We start from the raw sequence: 19494 nt of genomic DNA, 5'->3' as shown, positions 1-19494 counted from the left end.
CAGCCTTGCCGTCCCATCTTTTTTAGGTGCCAGCACCACCGGGAAAGCCCAGGGGCTCTGCGACTGCCTAACCGCGCCTGTCGCAATCATCTCATCCAGCGCCGCGTCAAGGAGATCCCTCTTATGCGCGCTGAGGGGCCTGGGCTTACACCGCCAGGGCCTCGCAGTACCAGTATCAATCCGATGTTCTAGAACATCGGTTGTTCCTGGGTGCTCCGTAAACATTTCGGAAAAGGGTAGCAAAGCGTCCAAAAGCCTGGCGCGCTCAACTCCTCTGCCCCCGAAAGACGCTACCACCCGCTCGATATCCTGTGGGATTCTCCCCACAGTTTGCACAAGCTTAGTTTCTGACGAGTGGGTATCCACACGACTGGTTAAACGGCCAGTCGGTGAAGGAGAGGCGAAAGGAATCAGTGGGCTTAGCGGTCCCCCACACCGATATCCGTTTGCCTTTAAATCGAGAATCAATCCCTCTCGGACAATGAAATCTCGTCCCAAAATAACTGGGATTGACAGCCCTGACAGGTAAATGAACCGTTGTCTGCACCGTCCCCCGTTAAAGCGCATTGTAAGTCTCACTGCGCCTGTAGCACTGGACATTCCCGATGCTAACCGCAAAGGGATATCAACCTTCCTGACGCGGACATTTCGTTCACGACAGTGCGCGTACACGGCGTCTCCAATTAGCGAGAGCGTGGCACCGGTATCCACCAGGCCAATGTACTCTTTCCCAGCTATTGTTACGCCTATGTACGGACCGAACACAGGAGCAGACTCCTGAACTCTACAAGCTATTGGGGCGAAAACTGATCCATCCTCGGCAAAAGACTGCGGCGAGGTATGAAACACACGCCCCGAGCTCTCTCTGACTGCCGACGACGGATTAGGGCTAGCCCCAACTGCCGCCGCCGGCGTTACTAGTTTCCCTGCGCCGACCGGAAATTTCCCCGACGCACAGGACAGTCACGCTTGTAATGCCCTGGTTGATTACAGCCATAGCATCTGGGCTGCGCCCGCCCGCGGTCCGCCTGTGGCATTCTGCTACTGGGGTCCCTCTCTACCTGGTTCTGTCTATCCTGAACCCTCCGAGCAGTGGATGTTCCACTCCTCGGATCGCCGCGTGAGTTTTCGCCAAACCCCGCACGGCGCCTCTGTTCAAAGGAGAAAGGATCCAGGGAGCGCGGCGGGACGATGACGTCCGACCGGCTTCCCGCGTCCGCAACCAAGGACGTCGCTTCCCTTCCCCGTGGAACGGAGTCCTTCACACCCGCCCAAGCGCAACCCGGCTCAACTGATAGTTCCGGGCGCGGTGGAGGTTGGTACCGCAATTCAGACAATAAATCAGCCTGAATCACACGAGCCTCTCGTGCAAGCGCATCAAGATTCTCGAAATTTCGTCCCCGTAGATACGGACGGAAGCTGGGATGGCTCTGCCGTATAACACGCGAAACCTTATCCTGATCTGTGGCCGTCGGGTCGGCCCTATCGTAGAGCTCTTGAATTGCGCGCACAAATTCAATGAGACTCTCGTCGGCGTGCTGTGTGCGAAAAGCTAACTCTTCGCGCACACGCATTGCGTAGTCGGGTGGCAAAAATTCCTCCCTAAAACGCTGCCGGAAGTCCGCCATCGAGGTGAAAGGCTTCTGCAGCCTTCGCCATCGAGCGGCGTCCCCCACTAGAGCTACTGGCAAGACCTGCCCTAGCACTACCTCGTCGGACGCTCTAGATGCAACCTGATAGGTCTCCATCTCCAATAGGAAGTCGGCTACCGACTTTCTATCAGAGTACCCCGAGTACGTCGGAATTGTCATACTCGGGTGGAGCCGTGGGGGAAAAGTAGAATGCGGGCTAGTCTGCGCCGCATTCAACTGCTGGGTCAATGAAGCGACAATATTTGTCACTTGCAGCAATAAGCTAGCGGTATCAACCGCTTGTGGAGTGGGGAGAGGTGGAAGCACACCTGCCCCCGTGTTGGTTCCGGCATCGCCGTTGCCGCCACGTGCTCCTGCCTCGCCGGGGTTAATAGTGTCCCCGTTTGTTGCTGACACGGACTGATTTTCCATGGATCGCGTATGCACTACCATGCCACGAGGCGCCTAACACCCGTGTTCCCCCAAAATCCTAACAGGGCCCCAAAATGTAGAGCGCTCAGAACCACTCTCAATTGACGACAAAGGAACGTAGGCCTACGTTGGGCGCCAGATGTGGGATTTGCTCCTGCAAGTAGCCTTCCCCATCGGGTTGTGGTCTAAATAACCGGTACGTTCCCTATCGCCAACCAAGAATGACTCTGACACAGGTTTGGAACAAACTTACATTCTGACTTTATTCCTGAGATGTCTGCTCCTTTCCAAGTCCCAAGCACGAGTGACCTCTTCCTCCCCAGGGTCCCCTCCCGCGACACCTTCCACTGACCTACTTCCATGCGCCAAATCCGCCCACGCGGCCAAACTGGCCAGTGGAAAGTTCCTGTGTCGAGGGATCGCCTGGGGGAGATGAGGTCACGGGACGGCTCCCCATGTGTCCCCCAAACTGGGTCACCACAAGTCTCGACGGGTGCATATTCTACATGAACTGACCCACTCTCCAACGTGTGAAATAGTAAAAGGCTCTCCTGACCTAACCTTGGTCAGTCTCGACGGGTGCATATTCTACATGAACTGACCCACTCTCCAACGTGTGAAATAGTAAAAGGCTCTTTTGACCTAACCTTGGTCAGTCTCGACTGGTGCATATTCTACATGCACTGACCCACTCCCCAACGTATGAAACACGTAAAAGGCTCTCCTGACCTAACCTTGGTCAGTCTCGACGGGTGCATATTCTACATGAACTGACCCACTCTCCAACGTGTGAAATAGTAAAAGGCTCTTTTGACCCAACCTTGGTTAGTCTCGACGGGTGCATACTCTACATGAACTGACCCACTCCCCAACGTGTGAAATACGTAAAAGGCTCTCCTGACCTAACCTTGGTCAGTCTCGACGGGTGCATACTCTACATGAACTGACCCACTCCCCAACGTGTGAAATACGTAAAAGGCTCTCCTGACCTAACCTTGGTCAGTCTCGACGGGTGCATATTCTACATGAACTGACCCACTCTCCAACGTGTGAAATAGTAAAAGGCTCTTTTGACCTAACCTTGGTCAGTCTCGACGGGTGCATATTCTACATGAACTGACCCACTCACCAACGTGTGAAATACGTAAAAGGCTCTCCTGACCTAACCTTGGTCAGTCTCGACGGGTGCATATTCTACATGAACTGACCCACTCTCCAACGTGTGAAATAGTAAAAGGCTCTTTTGACCTAACCTTGGTCAGTCTCGACTGGTGCATATTCTACATGCACTGACCCACTCCCCAACGTATGAAACACGTAAAAGGCTCTCCTGACCTAACCTTGGTCAGTCTCGACGGGTGCATATTCTACATGAACTGACCCACTCTCCAACGTGTGAAATAGTAAAAGGCTCTTTTGACCCAACCTTGGTTAGTCTCGACGGGTGCATATTCTACATGAACTGACCCACTCCCCTACGTGTGAAATACGTAAAAGGGTCTCCTGACCTAACCTTGGTCAGTCTCGACGGGTGCATACTCTACATGAACTGACCCACTCCCCAACGTGTGAAATACGTAAAAGGCTCTCCTGACCTAACCTTGGTCAGTCTCGACGGGTGCATATTCTACATGAACTGACCCACTCTCCAACGTGTGAAATAGTAAAAGGCTCTTTTGACCTAACCTTGGTCAGTCTCGACGGGTGCATATTCTACATGAACTGACCCACTCACCAACGTGTGAAATACGTAAAAGGCTCTCCTGACCTAACCTTGGTCAGTCTCGACGGGAGCATACTCTACATGAACTGACCCACTCCCCAACGTGTGAAATACATAAAAGGCTCTCCTGACCTAACCTTGGTCAGTCTCGACGGGTGCATATTCTACATGAACTGACCCACTCCCCAACGTGTGAAATACGTAAAAGGCTCTACTGTCCTAACCTTGGTCAGTCTCGACGGGTGCATATTACATGAACTGACCCTGAATCACGAATGATTTTTATTAGTGCCCAAGAATGTAACCTTACAACTAGTGTTCCAGTGACGAACCGCCCCCCTTGACAAGTGTTCCGGTGACAAAAGGACCTCGTACCAGAGGGCCGGTGTGACCAATTATCCTGTGACGAGTCTTCCGGTGACGAGTGGGTTTGTGACGAGTGGACCGGTTCCCAACTTACGCACATGACGCGTAACACATCTGTTGTGACGGTTTGTGGCCTGACCTACGTGGCAGTTTGTACTCCACTATTCCTGCAGCGGACAAATGTCATATGGATCTAGGGAGGGAGTTGCCTCAGGACAGAAGCCGCCGATATTTCGAACAGAGACTGTTCTTCTTCTGCCCAGAAAAAGAACAGTCTCTGTTCGAAATATCGGCGGCTTCTGTCCTGAGGCAACTCCCTTCCTACATCTCTACCGGTTCGCTGGATTTCTACCCATCTACATATGGATCTAGGGGTGCCACACACATGAATAGCACACGACTGTATAGGCGTTATCGCTCCGACTCCATCACATTCCCTTGTAGACGTAGAATTTACGTATGCCCAATCGTTTACGTGGTTAACACTTAAGAAATTCCATGTAACGTTTTGGCGTTACGGAGCCTAGCGTGTCCGAGAGCATAGCGCAACAAAATCTGCAGAGGAACGTTGACGTCTTCGGCTCCTCCACTAATTCCTTCGCAACACTCTCAAACACGCTCAATCACTAATCAACGGCCGTCGATACTCGTATCGTCTGCGAGAGGTACATCAGCTCTTACTCAACTGCCAACTAGTGCTGCAACTTGCCAGTCACAGCCATCAGCTCATCAACACAGTTAACATCGCGCAGATCACTAAAGTAAATTCTACTCCCAAACCCTCGTGTACCTCTTCAACGGAGAAAGCCCCCTCCCCCCTCCCTCCAATCTTTATGGGGTTCGGGGAGTCGCATTCGTGGAGAAGATGATGGACAATATTGAGTAGCCTTAAAGTTTTCTTTATTGGCAATTGGGAGCATGGGTTCAGTCTTGGAGTAACATATTTCGTCGCGTCACGAGTCAGGTTTCTCACGCTCAACCAATCAATCAATTGAGTACTCCAACTATGTAATGGGGCCCTCTACAGTGGCCACTATAACTCATACTCACAGATGTATACAGAACCGGACAAACCGGCCTCAGCCGCTGCTACAGCCAGTAGATGAAAGGAGAAACTGGCAGGGAAGAGTGTTTACTCACTGGCACTGTAATTTCATTTCCACGTTTACTCACTCCCTATGCATTGCTGTGCCGTGTGAGAAGCGAAGAAGAAAGTCTCTTTACCGGGGCGTATGTGAAGCTGCCCTTGCGGCCATTGTTTGACTTCGTCCCTATAGGCTTCGGCCTGTGAGATAGCTGTCCTTACGTGCGCGCAGTTTTACATACACTCAAATGGTAATTACCGTAGTCACTTTGTAATGTTTCGGACCGAAACTAGTCGTTTTCAACCTATAAGACCGGCACGACTAAGCCTCGCCCTACTCCCGTTCCCATTGACTGCATTACTTAGTCGCATCATTCTACGAAGCGACAAGTAGTGCGCCGATACCGAAACTATAAGCCTGAAATGCCTGACATGGTGCAGTCGGCACGATCGGCAGTCTTTCGAGTTTCAAGGCAAAACAGAGGTTTTTAGGGCTTTTGGGTGGTAAGGGGCCGAATTAAGCGTTCGTGGAAGATGTTTAATCGTCAACGATGCCCGATGAACTCCAGGGCTTGCGTGGCGCTCGTTGCTTTTTACCCGTTGGTGCCACGATGTTGATGGTGATGGGTCCGTGGAGGTGATGGTGATGACACTGTCGTTCACACGGCCCCCATTTTAAAAGCAGACTGTCCTCAGTTCGAGTGAAAAATGCGGTGGTTTACATCCCTATGGCTGATTTACACTAATTTACATAAGCCCTATGGGGGAATGGGGGCACTTGTTGGCGCTGCGGTATAATTTCTCCAGCGGAGTAACTCTGTTAGCGGACTACATTTCGTGCCGTTCTTAGATGGAACACGAGTATTGGCTATTTACGACTTCGCATAATTCTGCAGAAGTAACAAATCTGATTGTCCTGATACGTATCAAGACGGGACTCTAGCTCCTGTCATAGATAGCGGAGCAGGTATAGGGTGAGTCAAGTCCAAGATGGCTGTGATGGCTTAGGTGTGTTTATGTTAGAAAGTTCGTATGGCGTTTTCATGGCGAAATTTATTCTTGTCCGTGTCCTATCTGCCATTGTACTGCCTAAATTCCTGAAGGTAAATTTTTGAGTTTGGTTGCATTTAATTTAGCCTAAAAAGCTTTACTCCTTTTTTATTGACTTCATTCGTCTATGTTTAATGAGGACGGCATCCAGTCCTTTTCCCGTTCAGTTTTGCAAAGATGGCTATATTGAGGAAACAACAACATGATGGTAATTTCATGGAATGTTTCACCGGTTGAGCTGCAGTATGCACCCTACGCCATTGCGTGTGAGTTGGTATACGCATGTTAAATGAATGTGGAGTGTGACACGCACACAGGTATTACCGGGCGGATGTCTCCCAGGAAGAAAAAAAAAAAAAAACTCAGAGTTGGATCCTCTTGGAAGTGGATTATGGAACTCGATATCGATTGCCAGCTAGGAATGAATTTCCATTTTGAAATGGATCCGTTTGAAAATGGAGCCGAAAATAGACTTCCAGTTGGGACTCCAGCGTGAGACCGACATGGCTCCGAATCCACTTCAAAGTGGATTCAAACGCAAACATGTTGTTTCGGAGGGGCCACTTTGAAACAGTTTAGAGATTTGATCAGTAGGAGCATTGCAATGCCAGAATACAGAGAGAATGAATATCTCACTTATCATGACCAAGACAAGGACATGTGTACTACTGCTACAATGGCTAACAGCACAATCCAAAACGACTGCGTATTACTACAGGACAATGGAGGCCACTGAGTTGTAGTGGCTTGCATAGATGGGGTCTTTACATCATTTGAGAAATCAGACAAAGCACCAGAATTCGGTTACTTGCATCTCTAAACCTGAAGCACGCATGTCTTGAATTTCACGGGCAGCTTCCAACTGGCTTCACGTCTTTACCCATTGACAACTGTCTTCCATGGGTCGTTCTTGTTTTCTCACGATTTGTGTTGTGTAGAGGACGAAGCCATGCCGACCTCACAACGCAGATTCACAAGTATTAACATTTTTACACAAGTTGAAGAGTTGAAAGGCAAGAAAAACAGTAATTCACCTACCTGCGCCGATCAACGGTAGCGATTTCACAACACATGCTAATACTGATGGCACTCAGACTGTACGACAAGGAAACAATGAGTGTTTCGGGTTCAAAGTCAAGTCTAGATTGCGAAAGCTTGTTAATATCCGCACTCTGCGCAATAATGTGTGCGATACTTGCCAAGGAAAAAACTAACTTGTGCTAACGGCATGCAGCTACCAAGCAGAGCGTTCGTCCTGGTGCATCTCTTGAGAATCTATGCGTGGAAGGCATGCAAGGCATGCTGTCTGGGGTTTTTCCTGGGTTTTCCTCAGACGGGAACTTTGAGACATATGTTGACACAGTTCCCTTAGAAGTCGGCCCAGGACGCACATTCCCGAGGGCGTTAGTCGTGACGTTACCAACCTCTGTGAGGCCTACAACGGCGAGCCCTTTCACCGTCACTACCACCACCACCACCACCACCGCCACCCAGGCATGCATTTTAAGCACTAAGCAATACGTCCGCGTAACGCAACAGTCACGGAGAGAGAAGGATATAGTTTGCATACGTATCTTCGATTAGCTACGGTGAAGACACAGAGAGGTTTGTTGCCTTGATTTATTTATTTATTTATTTTATTTCAAGTGCCCTACAATTCCACGTGAGTGGCACTAAGTAAGGGAGAGGAGAACATAACAGTACATACAAATGAACATCATTTCAAGGTACAAGACTACAATAACATTTAAGGCAACATAAATTCGTGCACTCTTTCAAGAAAATGTCCCTGGAGGCAGAATGAATTAAGTCACGAGGGAGGCTGTTCCACTCGGAAATCGTTTTAACAAAAAAAAAAAAAGTTACTTTCCAGCGAATGAAGGCCGTGAATTTGAGCATCTGATTCACACTGAGAGCTGTGGATTCCATTCGTAACGGTGAAACCGCGATACTATTTAATATTAATTCCTTCGTCCCTGGCCACATCCAGCCCACCAACGCTCTGCCCTCAAAGCTCTCTTCACCTTTCTGAATACCATAGGACTTCGATACTTATTGTGAAGGAACTCATTATTGCATTCCCCACATCACCACCAGCAACGGGGTAGAGTAGCGCCCCTGGCGATGAAACTGCGCATTCATCATCGCACAATAAAGTTGTTGTTAATTCCTTCGTTCATTTCATTGTTCATTTCTATTTATTTTTTGTGGATCCTATTTCACAAAACAGCTAGCTGATGAGGAACTCGTAAATACGCAACGAATTTCTTCGAAGGAAACGCGAACAGCGGGGTACGTCTCCCGACAACGCAAAGTAGATCGCCGTCTCAACACTTATGTACGGTTATAAGGAACGGTACTTTAACACACGTTCGCCAGAACAACCAGAGTAGCTGTCGTGCTTGTCGGCATAGTGCACACGAGATGGCTCCAGTGCGGACGGTGTGAATAGTTGATGAATCACTTAGCTTCTGTATTCCCATCCATCATGCCTTATCGTCGTGCTGCTCCAAAGGCAAAACAGCGTGCTTCTAACAAATGAGACCCTGGGGATTAGAGCACGTGATACACATATTATTGTGTTTCTGGCCGTGACAGCGACATTAAGGTTTTCATGATGCAATGTAGTAAGAAGCGCATTCACTCCATCCATAGTCCCATCGGTTTATACGTATCATTGCCCGGTATTATACTGCACACTTTAGAGAAAGCGAAACTAGAATGTGCTTTAAAACGGCGACGAAATTAAACGCGTAATAAATATCCCAATGCGTACTAGTATTCTAGGAAATACATGGTCATCAAAGGAACAAGAGTAGGCTACATAGCCGAATAGCGAAAAAAAGAAGAAAAAAAAACATCTCTAATAATGCCTCAAGAACTTTCTTGGTCATTACCTTTATTGTTTCAAGTGGTTTAATGATACAGGTAGGATGATGCAGTAATTACGTTGACAATCATGTTCGCACTATGGGTTTTTGTACGTGGGTACGCTCATAGAGTAGTTTATTTGTTTTTGTCTTTTTCTTGTCTTTTTTTTAATGAGGGGAATAAGGCCCTTGCGCTGCCAAACACGAAATTGGACTTGTGTTTCTCAGAATACCTGGTGTTAAGAAGTCAACGAAGCTTCCCTTTTTACCACTGCCCTCTCCCCCGAGCAACGTGCTGCCTGTCTAGGCAGGAAGACCGTTCGCCTATCCGTTAACCCTTGGTGATAAAGCCTATTCAAGTTTCTACCGGCTACTACTCTAACCTATCCCACTGACCAGAAAGGATCGCATGTTTCTCTAAATGAGCCGTGTTGTGTCGTATATTCCTCAGTAGGAGATTGCAGAGTCTCACGCCGAATGTGCGGTGGAAATACAAGGAAGGACCACACCAGCGTGACGCTGCTGTTTGTCGATAAAGCAAGAGACATGTCCTCGTGTGGCAATTTACGCGCATTCCATTCCGTGTCATGTAGAAAGCGTCATGACGATGGTGCTTTTATGGTGACGTAGTTTGCTTCACGATGCAGTGCCACAGAAAATAATAAAAACCGTCACTGTGATGGTTCACTAATACGTGCCGGAGCTACCTTGCATGCTACTACGTCCACAATTTCATCAGTACTGAAGAAAAAGAGCCGAAATGATCCTTCTATGGCTATTACTTCACAGTGAAATACAGCGAAAACAAGCTGAAAATTATCACAGGCGTTCTCACTATTGCACGAGAGAATTATTGCATTATTGAATGGCCCATCATATCATCATCATCACTATCTGCATCGCGCGTTTTTTTATTCCACCCGAAGAACCCGCCAGTTGGGTTAGCCTAACTGATTTGGAGGTCGCCATCTTGTCAAATGTAGGACGCGTCAAGGTGGGTTAGGTTAGCACAGGTTAGGACAGGACACTTTTTTTTTTAGGGGGGGGGATAGTTTCGCCGGCACGAGACTGCCGCCGAAGTGTCTTTGCCTCCTAAGCCCACATGGCGGATCACGTTGAAGAAATCGGCGATACAAGTTTATTTTTATGTGTTTCACACAAGCATATGACGTTCATTCTGTAACCAACCGTAACAATTCTGCAATATTTCTATAATTGTTTGCCTGGTGGTCCTTCGATTGGAAATAAGCCGCAAATGCAGTCACGCCATGGAAATTGCCAACAGACTAACTCTGTCAGACAGACTCTGACTAACCTGGATAAGAAATAGAAACACCCAACTTTAACTAATCCGATAATAAACTAATCAATATGCTGTGCCGGCGCGACCACCATGCAAAGTATAACGGTCGTTAAAATGTGGCTCATTCGCTAAAACGACTTCGTCAGATATAAAAAAGATAAGAGGTTAGTCAGCAATATCCGCTTTTTAAACACGGAATGTCATCATCGAAGCGATCGAGCATTATCTTTGTTTCAAGGCCGCGAATTTGTGAGATCAGGAATTTCGCAACCGGCAATATCGAGACCCTCCAAAATAATCATACCCTATGAACAAGGACCATGTGCTTTATAACCTAGACAACAGTATTGCAAAATATTTGCCATTCCAGTTGAATAATAGTGAACTAACTCGAGACGAAATGCCGTTATGCCGAAATGCCGCAAAAGTCGGTTATGACCAAGCAAAAGAGGCCCGACTGTCGTTTGCAGCAGACGACAAGGCCACACGCGCATTTGTGTGACGTTATAACTGTACCTTATCCCCGCTTTGGAGAAGAGTCGAGAAGAGTTGTTACAAGGGTTAACACTGGCTATTTTTCGCCGAAGTGTTATGACCTCAGTTCCGCTAGCCTGGCCTATTCTGGCTATTTTTCGCCCGCTTAGAGTAACTCGGACTTGCAGAGTTGCATATGAAAACGCGCCCATACGTGCGTGCGTGTGTCCAGCTGTTTTTTGAGCGCATGTACATACATGCATGGGAGTGTGCTCAACTGAGAATCTCGCAGTATTTATTCCTTTCCTCTCTTCATTCATCGGTGCCATAAACAAAAATAACCATTTTAAATGCTGTAAAAAATGCCGCACTCACGGCAGCCATCCCAAGGAAAGCAAGAAACAACGCGGTTTATGTGCATAGCACAATTAACGTATAGTTTCCCATGTTGCCTTGCGCCATTCCGAGCTGCGGTGTGATGACTGCACCGAGCGCAGACTGGTGCGCTAATTTGTGTGTAACACATTAGCAATGCGAATGAAGAACAGAGCGGAGTACCTGCAGCAACGAGACCATTTAAAAGCGTCAACGGTCCGCACGCGAGAGGAGCGCAGAATGAGCAGTGGTTCATGGCACAGATGATGTTCCTTTCCGAGTTCTCAGTTTGCGTGTTATTACCGAAAAAAAAAACGCATTAATTTTGCGCGCCCGATTACAGAGTGTGCAAGTGGTTATTTCTCATTAATGAAGATGGACGCAGGTTCCCTACCGCGCTCTCTCGCGGCCAGTCGCTAAATTAATTGTAATAAGCCGCTTGGTATCTGTCACTACCGCTGCCGTTGTTAATGCGTTGTTCCGCCCGAGATATTCTATTTCAGTTTGTATGTACTTTTTCTGTGTCAATTATTTCAGGGCGAGACTGGTTTCACGAAACGCCAATGAGTTATTAGAGAAGCTGCTGATGAATTGGGCGTTCCGAGCCTCAATAGCTTGTACCCGTGGATTACTGTTTGAAACGACAGTCATGGACATAATATGGTTATAATACCTTGGTTAAGGTACTTGGACATATCGAAAGCAGTAGCCAATCACAAGCACAGACTAGCCATAGCGCCAAACCTTAATTAATCACTTTCAACGTACATGAAAGATACATGGCTTGGAGTGAGCAGCGTCTTGTTGCAGATTAACGGTATCCGTGTAGATGCCGTGAGTTACTTACTCAGGACATAAAAAAGGTTAGCAAGAAGTTCAACACGCATGTAGCCATCTCGGTCCACATAAAAGTCTCTTCGTTATGCACTAGAACTACCAGGAAAAATAAGGCAGTTGGATGTGGCAGATCTCACAGAACAAAGTTTGTTCATTGCCAGCAGATGGTTTGTCTACATGATTCCGCTTAGCTGTATATATTGGGCAGACGGAAAGATGTATTAACATTCGATTGCGAGAACACTCGGGGTTAAAGTCCCTGAATTGGGAAAAGTAGTGACATCTTCCCCAATTCAGGGACTTTACTCGGGGTCCCTCACTGGCGCCCCCAATGATCACCTGGCTTTTCGTGTTGCTAGATGTGGATTTTGATAAGACAAGTATTCAAGGGAGGTACAAAGAAGAAGTGAAAGAGAGATTTTCGAAGCCTATCTGATTGCAAAAATGGGGACTGAGAAGTGTGTCAGCTCTACTTTGATAGCTCTCACACAGGAAGAGATAAACTACTTGTAATTGACTAAGCCGTAAAATAGTGAGTCACTGGTTTGTTTGATAAGCATTTCGTATTAATGATAGGCAGCTTGCGTTCGAACAGGTTGCAAATGTGTGACGCAGCAGGGTGAGCACGGTATTTAAACAGGCCTTATTCCTCTTATTAAACTAGTCAGTGCTTGTGTTGTTTGTATCTTTATTTGTGTTGTCTCCTGCGCTATTTCATCCGGTGGATCTATGCACGAACTACGCCAATTCTCCGTCTTAGTTATCTAAAGTAAGAGAGCTGGAGCTTTGACACGTCGGACAAAATACTACTGTCGTGTGACTATGTCAGATACTGTAGAACACCTTTATTTAGGCACACAACTAGTTTTCGCGTTTTTTGCGCGTTTATTTATTTATGTAGAATACTAAATGGCTTCCAGTTGGAAGCCCCGGTAGGAGTGTACGAAGTGCGCAGCACATACAACAACTACTAGTACTACATGTATGGCCATTGGATGAGGTGTTTCACCGCAGAAATTGCGATACCCTACCTCATACAAATACACATACAAACACAACTAGAGGAATAGAAAAATGATTAGTAAAAATTATATCAAGTTCCTGAATGTACCAACAAACTGACTGCAAGTCAAAGAACCAAAAAGTTCGAACAGCGATTCCAAAAAGAAAAAAGAGAGAGACCAAGAGAAAGCGCTGCATCTTTGGGCATTGTGCCAAATGCGGCCATTGTTGACGGTAAATTTTTTGAAGTACATTTTCGAAAATGCTATTTGAAGTGGTATTAAACTTTTATTTAAAGTCTTTAACGTTTTGTGAGGGTAATACAATTTCAGCTTCCCGCGAACAGTGCTGCGGTCATGTATACTGACGGCAGGTGACAGTGCCACGTGACAGGTCACGTGGGCCCTTTAATCCACGGACGGATTTACATTCCGTACACTCTAAAAAATTATCGGCTTCCATGGATGGTATGCAGGATCAGTGCCTTGCTGGAAACTTTCTCCGGTCAGGTGAAACAACAGCATGAATACAAACAACAGCCCAAGAAATATGTTATTGCTTTATGCATAACTCAGAATCTGTTCGAATTTGTGCCCTGCAGAAACCCAACCAGGTACCCAGTCGTGACGTCTGGGCTCTGGAGCAAATTCCACACCGCTGTCAGTCATCACAAGTCATGCTGCACCGCTTCTCCGATGAGTTCACCGTAACCAGAGGTGTCCGACAGGGCTGCCTTCTTTCTCCCGCCTTGTTTACACTGGTTATTGGCCCTCTTCTATGGGCCATCGATACAGACGCGCACATTCACGGCATCCCGCTTCCAATCTCTGGAACGTGGAAGGTGGCTGCTTACGCAGATGACGTTACGGTCCTACTGCGTGATGCTGGTTCGGTTGATGAGGTCCTATGCGTCTATGATGCATATGCAGTCATCTCGGGAGGGTTACTCAACTATCGGAAGACCAAGCTGATGCCTCTCGGAGATTGGGTTTCCTATTCATTACTGCCCTTCTCATGCGCTACATCCCTTAAAATATTAGGTGTTGTGTTCGATCGTCACGGTCCTACGACCTCAAACTGGACGACTGCACTGCAAGATCTCTGCTCCAGGTGTAAAGCTTCTGATGCATACGCGCTGTCCTATCTAGAGCGTGCATATCTGGCTCGGAGTGTCTTCTGTGGCCGGTTGTGGCATCTGAGCCACGTTACAGTTGCTCCTCATTCCGTAGTCATACCTGCTCATACTGCCCTTCTGTCCTTCCTTTGGAGGAAGCGGCGAGGTAGGCCACTGGCTCGTACTCTGCTATGTTTTCCTCTGTCTCAGGGTGGACTGGCCCTACCTGACATAAGCCTGATGAGCAAAGGGATTGCCCTGAACACCGTCCTACGGATACTTCGTGGTGAGCCATCGCCAACGCAAGTGCTCCTAAAGTACTGGATGGGTCCATTAGCGCGAGACCTTTTGCCAGAGGCATATGATCCATCATTCCCAGCGGCGCGATCTCCGCAGCGTTTCCATGCTACTGTTCATGCTTATCATCGCAAACTGGAGTCTCTCTCTGTGTCCGTGAGTGCCCCATCACGAATGTCCCAAGCAGTTTGATGGAGCGAAGTGCAGGTCAGCGCAAACTGGATTAGACGCCTTCAGCAGGTTAGAACAGTTCCATGGGCGTCAGCCATAGGCTCGTGGCTCTCTGCTCCCCTGCGTGACGTGGTGTGGAACATTGCATGGGGCATCCAACCCACGCGGGACCGCCTTCAGACATGGAACTTGACCCCGACGGACAATTGCCCGTACTGCAATTGTGTCGAGACGAACTACCACGTGCTTTTTGACTGTCGGATTGCAAGAATTTTTTGGCAATTGGCTCGGCGGCATACGAACATCATATGCACAGTGCCCTTACATCGTCGACAGTCCTGCCACCGGATTAGCGCACTTATAACTTCTTGCGGGGCACAGGTTCTGTGGGCAGCGCGCTGCAAAGCTGTGGCACAACGTCTGCGGAACATCCCTGTTTTCCTATTGGTGCGGAAATTGAGAGTTAGCGTAATCGCCATCCTGCAGCACGACCTCTTCGCGCTGGGGGAGGAAGGCTTCCGGCGTCGATGGCGTGATCACCCTTCCGTTGTCATTCAGGATGCGTATGTTAGCATCGTTGGTGCACCTCCATAAATGTATAAAGGCCACCTCATATGTACATAGCCACAGTGACGAATATGGTCGTGATGTGTATATAGTCACAGTTGTGTAGCCATATATGTACAGTCTCATAGTCATGCAACCATATATACATTGTATCTTGTGCATTATAACTAATTCCAACTAGTGTATTAGTGTGTATTAATATTAGTATTAGTACTCGTAGTGTGCTCTATAGTATGAGTAGTCTAATAAATTTTCTCAAACAACAAGTCACGTACACAGTATCTCCTGCATATTGCTACTACGCCGAAAACAGAATTGACCCGCATCGCAAAATAGAGTGTGCTTCAGTTGTGTGCCTTCACGTATTCCAGCAAGTACAGTTATCGTAACTAATCGTAACTAACATCGAATGGGCAATGTATAAGCCTCCGGCAGCATACAGAGCCCGCAGACGCCACGTCGAAAAACGGCCGCTTTTCAGGAATGTTCGTCAATAAAGTACACAGTGAGGTGTTTGGAATTACAAGAAATGCTTTTAGGCTGTGATCAGCATCCTTTCTTCCGACGATTATTACGACGACTATTCTATTCAAGATATTTTCTTGAATATATCTCCAAAATATATTCTATTCAGATATGCTACTGCTGTTGCACCGGTAGCACATCTGACCGGAAATCAGAAGACCCAGGTTCGATTACTGGGGCGTCAGCACGATTTCCCTGATTTACTCGCATTCGTTAATTTCTCGTCGTTGGAGGCTTACATGTTTGTGTCGTCTATATTTGTGGCCTGCGTCGGCTAATTCTCGTTCTTTACGACTATTCTATGTTATCAAAAATTCTAAAATTCCAAAAACCTTCTGGTCGGATGCTTACGAGTCGATAAATACCAAGAAGTATTGTGAACGTACATCTAATGCAATCTAATATATGCAATGTTACCCATGTGTAAAAACTATATGCTTCTGAGTCCACGCAATGAAAAAAAGTCTCGGATAATAAAAAAAAAAAAATGTGCAGCAGCTGCATGAGCTTAGCATGCTTAGTATAATACGCAATGTGACAGCGAAGCAAATATATGCTCGAACGTTGTCTTCTTTATACGGGCGCTCAGCGTCAATTCGTGGCTAATTGGAAGTACAGATAATGCGAGTCTTTTATAAACAACGCCCTTTTGAATAGAACGAGAAGAAGGAGTCCGGATAAGAAAAGGAATGGGGCTTCGAAATACAGCTCAAACGACATGGACCCACGAACAAATCTTTACATTAAGAATCGTTTTCTTGTGCTTTTCTTTCAGCTTCCTCCCGAGTGACGACGCGAGAATAATTAATTGAGTTAAGCGAACGTTCTCTCTACTTTTGCTCATCTATTAGTCAACGAAGACGATTGCTATTGCACTCCACAGACGGAAGTACACCTGAAGTACGTGTACTTGCAGAGGTTCATCGCATTGAGCTCGTGGGATTTGATTCGTCGTATTTGTCCGTAAAGCAGCGTATACTCGTACGGCGAATTCGATTGGTCGATCGACAGCGGCTCTTTTCGCTCCATGTTTCACAATTCATTTGAGGTCAACTCACTTCGTAACGGTAGGCGTCCCGCTCGGTGGTGGTAGCCAAGGACGTGTGGAAGACTGGGAGGTGGTGGGTTCGAATCCTACCTCCAGCTCTACTGTCTGAGGTTTTCACTGGGTTTTCCGGCAGATTTCCAGGCGAATTTCTGCACAGTTCCCCCTGAAGTCGGCTCAGGACGCATACTAACCCCATGGGCGCGGCAGGATTTTTTTCCAAGGGCGAGGGGCAGGGCAGAATGTTGCGGGGTGGGGAGTGAATCATAATTTGTGGTTGTGTTGCAACGACAATGTTTACTTGCTGAAGCCAGGGGGCTACGCCCCCTTGCCCCACCCTCCTCCCGTGACGGCGCCCGTGACTAACCCCCCTGGCCCCCACTCCTTCCTGCTGTCTTCTTTTCATCTGTACGCCGCCCTTAGTCACAGCTCTTTATTTGGTTATAGGTCAAAGGTCCGTGAGCGCACTAGATAACGGAGGGGGCCCAAGCAATCTCTACTTTCCAGACGAATGCCGGCACAGTTCTCCCCCTGAAGTCGGCCCAGGACGCATACTAACCACCCTGTCGCCCACTCTTTCCTGCTGTCCTCTCTCCATCTGTCCACATCTGTACGCCGCTCATAGCCACAGTTGCTTAGCGGCGCTAACACGGAATAATAATAAAAAAAGCTCCGCAACGGAGCGCCCTTTCTTGCTCTGCGGAGGACGCTCGGATTGAGCCGGAACTCAAACGTATCGCTGTTGTCACTTCCGGATCTTGCAGAGCCGAACAACAGCGAGCGCTGAGACGACTCGACGAGTTTGCTGGATGCGGCCCACGAGTTCCATCAGGCTCCTGTCCGATGCGTGGTTGCTTGTCACTGGTATAGATGTCGATCCGGTCCCGGATTTTGTTAGTCTGTTTTGCGGTTGCTCGGGACAGATCGACCAGTCCAGTTTGTCATTAGTCCGCAGTCAGACAGTACGCACAACAGCCGATGGCAGAGTCAAAGTTTGTGATAAGTCGTCGCTTTTCGTCGCAAGACAATTGATCATGAGTGGTGCGCTATGAACTCCATGCTGCGTGGGCTTCGCACAGCTCGGTGTGCGGGACGAGAACCCTTTCGACGAAAGCAGAAGTGTGTCGGCTTCCGGTGCACCCTTAAAACAGATGGCGGTGGTGGTGCTGGTAAAAGAGCTCGCCGTTGTCGGCCTCACAGATGTGGGTAACGTCACGACTGACGCCCTGGGGGGAACGTGCGTCCTGGACCGATAGCTAAGGGAACTTTGCCGACGTATGTCTGAACCCCCCCCCCCCCCCGGTCTGAGGAATACCCAGGAAATACCCCAAGCCGCACAGTCGGCACTGGGATTCGAACCCGGGTACCTCCCTGGTTCGAATCCCGGTGCCAGCTGTGCCGGTGCCAAAAAAGACGTTTGTCTCCCGTTTTCAACAAATCAGGGCAGGGAACGATGCGGGGAACGATGAAGGATACGATGAGGGGCGATTCGGGATGACCGTTGGCTATGGGCGTGTTATGCAGTGCAGTTCTATTGGAGTAGTTAGCGTCTGCTTCCTCGGTACGAAGCGTGTGTAGAGGAATACCATCGGAGGAGGTGGTGTCCCTCTACATGAGTCCCGACCGGCGGTGATGGTATGCCACGGAGAGGCGATGACGGTGGCCTGTCTCTATGGCCGCGCCGGTGGAACTGAGAGGCGGGTGCTCCAGGCGCGTGTCCATCCTCGTCGTTGGCCACCGGCCGCTATATCACCCGCCCGCCCTCAGACGCGGAGCGGCGATAAAGCAGATGATGTCCACGACTTCACTAGAGGAGGGCGGCGAGGGCGACCGTGGTTAACATGCACGGTTGAACAGGATGACGGCACGGTACACGGTGGCGAAGCATCACAGCTGATGAGGCATCATGGTCCGTTAGTCCGAGAAGAGCGGGAAAGAGAGTTGAGGCGCTGGCGAAGTTGTGGTGCTGTGGTGCCGCTACCGACACGGGAGCCAAGGCTCAGAGTCCCAGGGGAGGAGTGGGTGAGGCTGTGCGAGCCGTTGAGAGATGCCGAGATGCCGGCTGAGCGTGCCGTGGCGTCGGCTGCCGTGACTGCCGCGACCGGCAGGTGAGCGCGAGGCTCGAGTGTCGCCGCCGGCAGTGGAGGAGCGCCGGGCTGCGGTGAACATCGGGCAGAAGCGATGGTTGGTGAAGCTGTAACACGCTTGCGTGCCGGTTGGTCGTGCTTTGTAGGAGGGAGTCAGTAGTTCGGCATGCAGCAGTCCGCTTGCCGAGCCCAGGAAGCCATTCGGGAACGAGAAGACGATGTTGAGGACGAGTGAGAGCCGTGGCAGTGGGTATGGGCAGGTGAGGTTGAAGATACGTGGAGAGCATAAGGCTTGATTGGTTGCCGTATCACAGAGCTACCATAGCGGTCCATTGTAGCGTCGGACAGGAAATGGAGGGCTTCCAGGCTGCGCGGCAGCGTACCGTCGGTGCTGGACTTGCGGGAAGGTTGCCAAATTTGGGATGGTAAAATGGTCGAATTACGCCGAACGTGGTGTTCATAGTTCGGGTCACCAAATGTACAATAGGTGTTGTTCCTCTACATGAGTCCCGACCGGCGATGATGGTATGCCACGGAGACG

General features: G+C 48.7%; 2 protein-coding genes across 2 annotated transcripts in view; one reads left to right on the top strand and one right to left on the bottom strand.

The window, feature by feature from the left end:
* LOC135385350 (uncharacterized) overlaps positions 1 to 19494 on the top strand; it is a 356604-nt gene that overhangs the window by 233673 nt on the left and 103437 nt on the right. The gene's annotated exons all lie outside the window — the stretch shown is intronic.
* LOC135386415 (uncharacterized) lies at positions 918 to 2063 on the bottom strand. The gene has a single exon (XM_064616329.1). It carries the CDS (start codon positions 2061 to 2063, stop codon positions 918 to 920), a length of 1146 nt encoding a protein of 381 aa, XP_064472399.1.

This window comes from Ornithodoros turicata, chromosome 2 (genome assembly GCF_037126465.1).
Source record: "Ornithodoros turicata isolate Travis chromosome 2, ASM3712646v1, whole genome shotgun sequence".
NCBI classification, from domain to species: Eukaryota; Metazoa; Arthropoda; class Arachnida; order Ixodida; family Argasidae; genus Ornithodoros; species Ornithodoros turicata.
This window is presented reverse-complemented; position numbering and strand designations above follow the sequence as displayed.